The sequence below is a fragment of the Haplochromis burtoni genome, unplaced genomic scaffold, assembly GCF_018398535.1.
Source record: "Haplochromis burtoni strain Fernald_Lab_line unplaced genomic scaffold, NCSU_Asbu1 Contig_1184, whole genome shotgun sequence".
Taxonomy (NCBI): Eukaryota; Metazoa; Chordata; class Actinopteri; order Cichliformes; family Cichlidae; genus Haplochromis; species Haplochromis burtoni.
In genome coordinates, this window is record NW_024583545.1 from 2,699 (window position 1) to 3,828 (window position 1,130).

The 1,130-nt window shown below is 42.7% G+C and overlaps 1 protein-coding gene across 1 annotated transcript; it reads left to right on the forward strand.

Moving 5' to 3' along the window:
• Positions 1 to 6: 6 nt before the first annotated feature.
• On the forward strand, positions 7 to 1,126 carry LOC102300713 (zinc finger protein 665-like; the record flags this gene model as incomplete). Its single annotated transcript, XM_005951887.1, has 1 exon — positions 7 to 1,126. A coding segment is annotated over exon 1 (1,086 nt), but the record flags the coding sequence as incomplete, so codon positions are not given.
• Between the last annotated feature and the right edge of the window lie 4 nt (positions 1,127 to 1,130).

Genomic DNA, 1,130 nt, shown 5'->3' on the forward strand with positions numbered 1-1,130 from the left:
TGAGCCAGCGGCGATCCCTGTGGAAAAGACTTTTCCTGCTATGAAGCAGCCCAGAAGACGCAAGCGCGCCAACGGGGAGGAGAGAAGCTTGAGCTGTGACCAGTGTGGAAAGACCTTTACTCTGATTGGTAGCTTAAAATCACATCAGCTGATCCACACCGGTGTGAAACCATTCAGCTGTGATCAGTGTGGAAAGACCTTTACTCTAAGATGCAACTTAAAATCACATCAGCTGATCCACACCGGTGTGAAACCATTCAGATGTGATCAATGTGGAAAGACCTTTACTCATAGATGCAGCTTAGAAAGACATCAGCTGATCCACACCGGTGTGAAACCATTCAGCTGTGATCAGTGTGGAAAGACCTTTACTCTAAGATGCAACTTGAAATCACATCAGCTGATCCACACGGGGGTGAAATCATTCAGCTGTGATCAATGTGGGAAGACCTTTACTCATAGATCCAACTTAAAAACACATCAGGTCGTCCACACGAAATTTAAAGCTTTCAACTGCGATCAGTGTGGAAAGTCTTTTACTCAGATTGGTCACTTAAAAGCACATCAGCTGATCCACACAGGGGTGAAACCATTCAGCTGTGATCAATGTGGGAAGACCTTTACTCATAGATGGAGCTTAAAATTACATCAGCTCATCCACACTGAAGTTAAAGCTTTCAACTGTGATCTGTGTGGAAAGTCTTTTAATCAGATTGGTCACTTAAAATCACATCAGCTGAGCCACACAGGGGTGAAACCATTCAGCTGTGATCAATGTGGGAAGACCTATACTCATAGATGCAGCTTAGAAAGACATCAGCTGATCCACACCGGTGTGAAACCATTCAACTGTGATCAGTGTGGAAAGTCTTTTACTCTAAAAACTCACTTTAACAGACATTATATGATCCATGTTGGAGGTAAATCATTTGTCTGTGATCAGTGTGGAAAGTCTTTTACTGCGATTGATAGGTTAAAAATGCATCAGCGCATCCACTCTGGAGTTAAATCATTTGTATGTGGTGACTGTGGAAAGGCTTTTCTTCAGATTGAAAGCTTAAAATTGCATCAGCGCATCCACTCTGGTACTAAACAATTTGTATGTGGTGACTGTGGAAAGTCTTTTACTC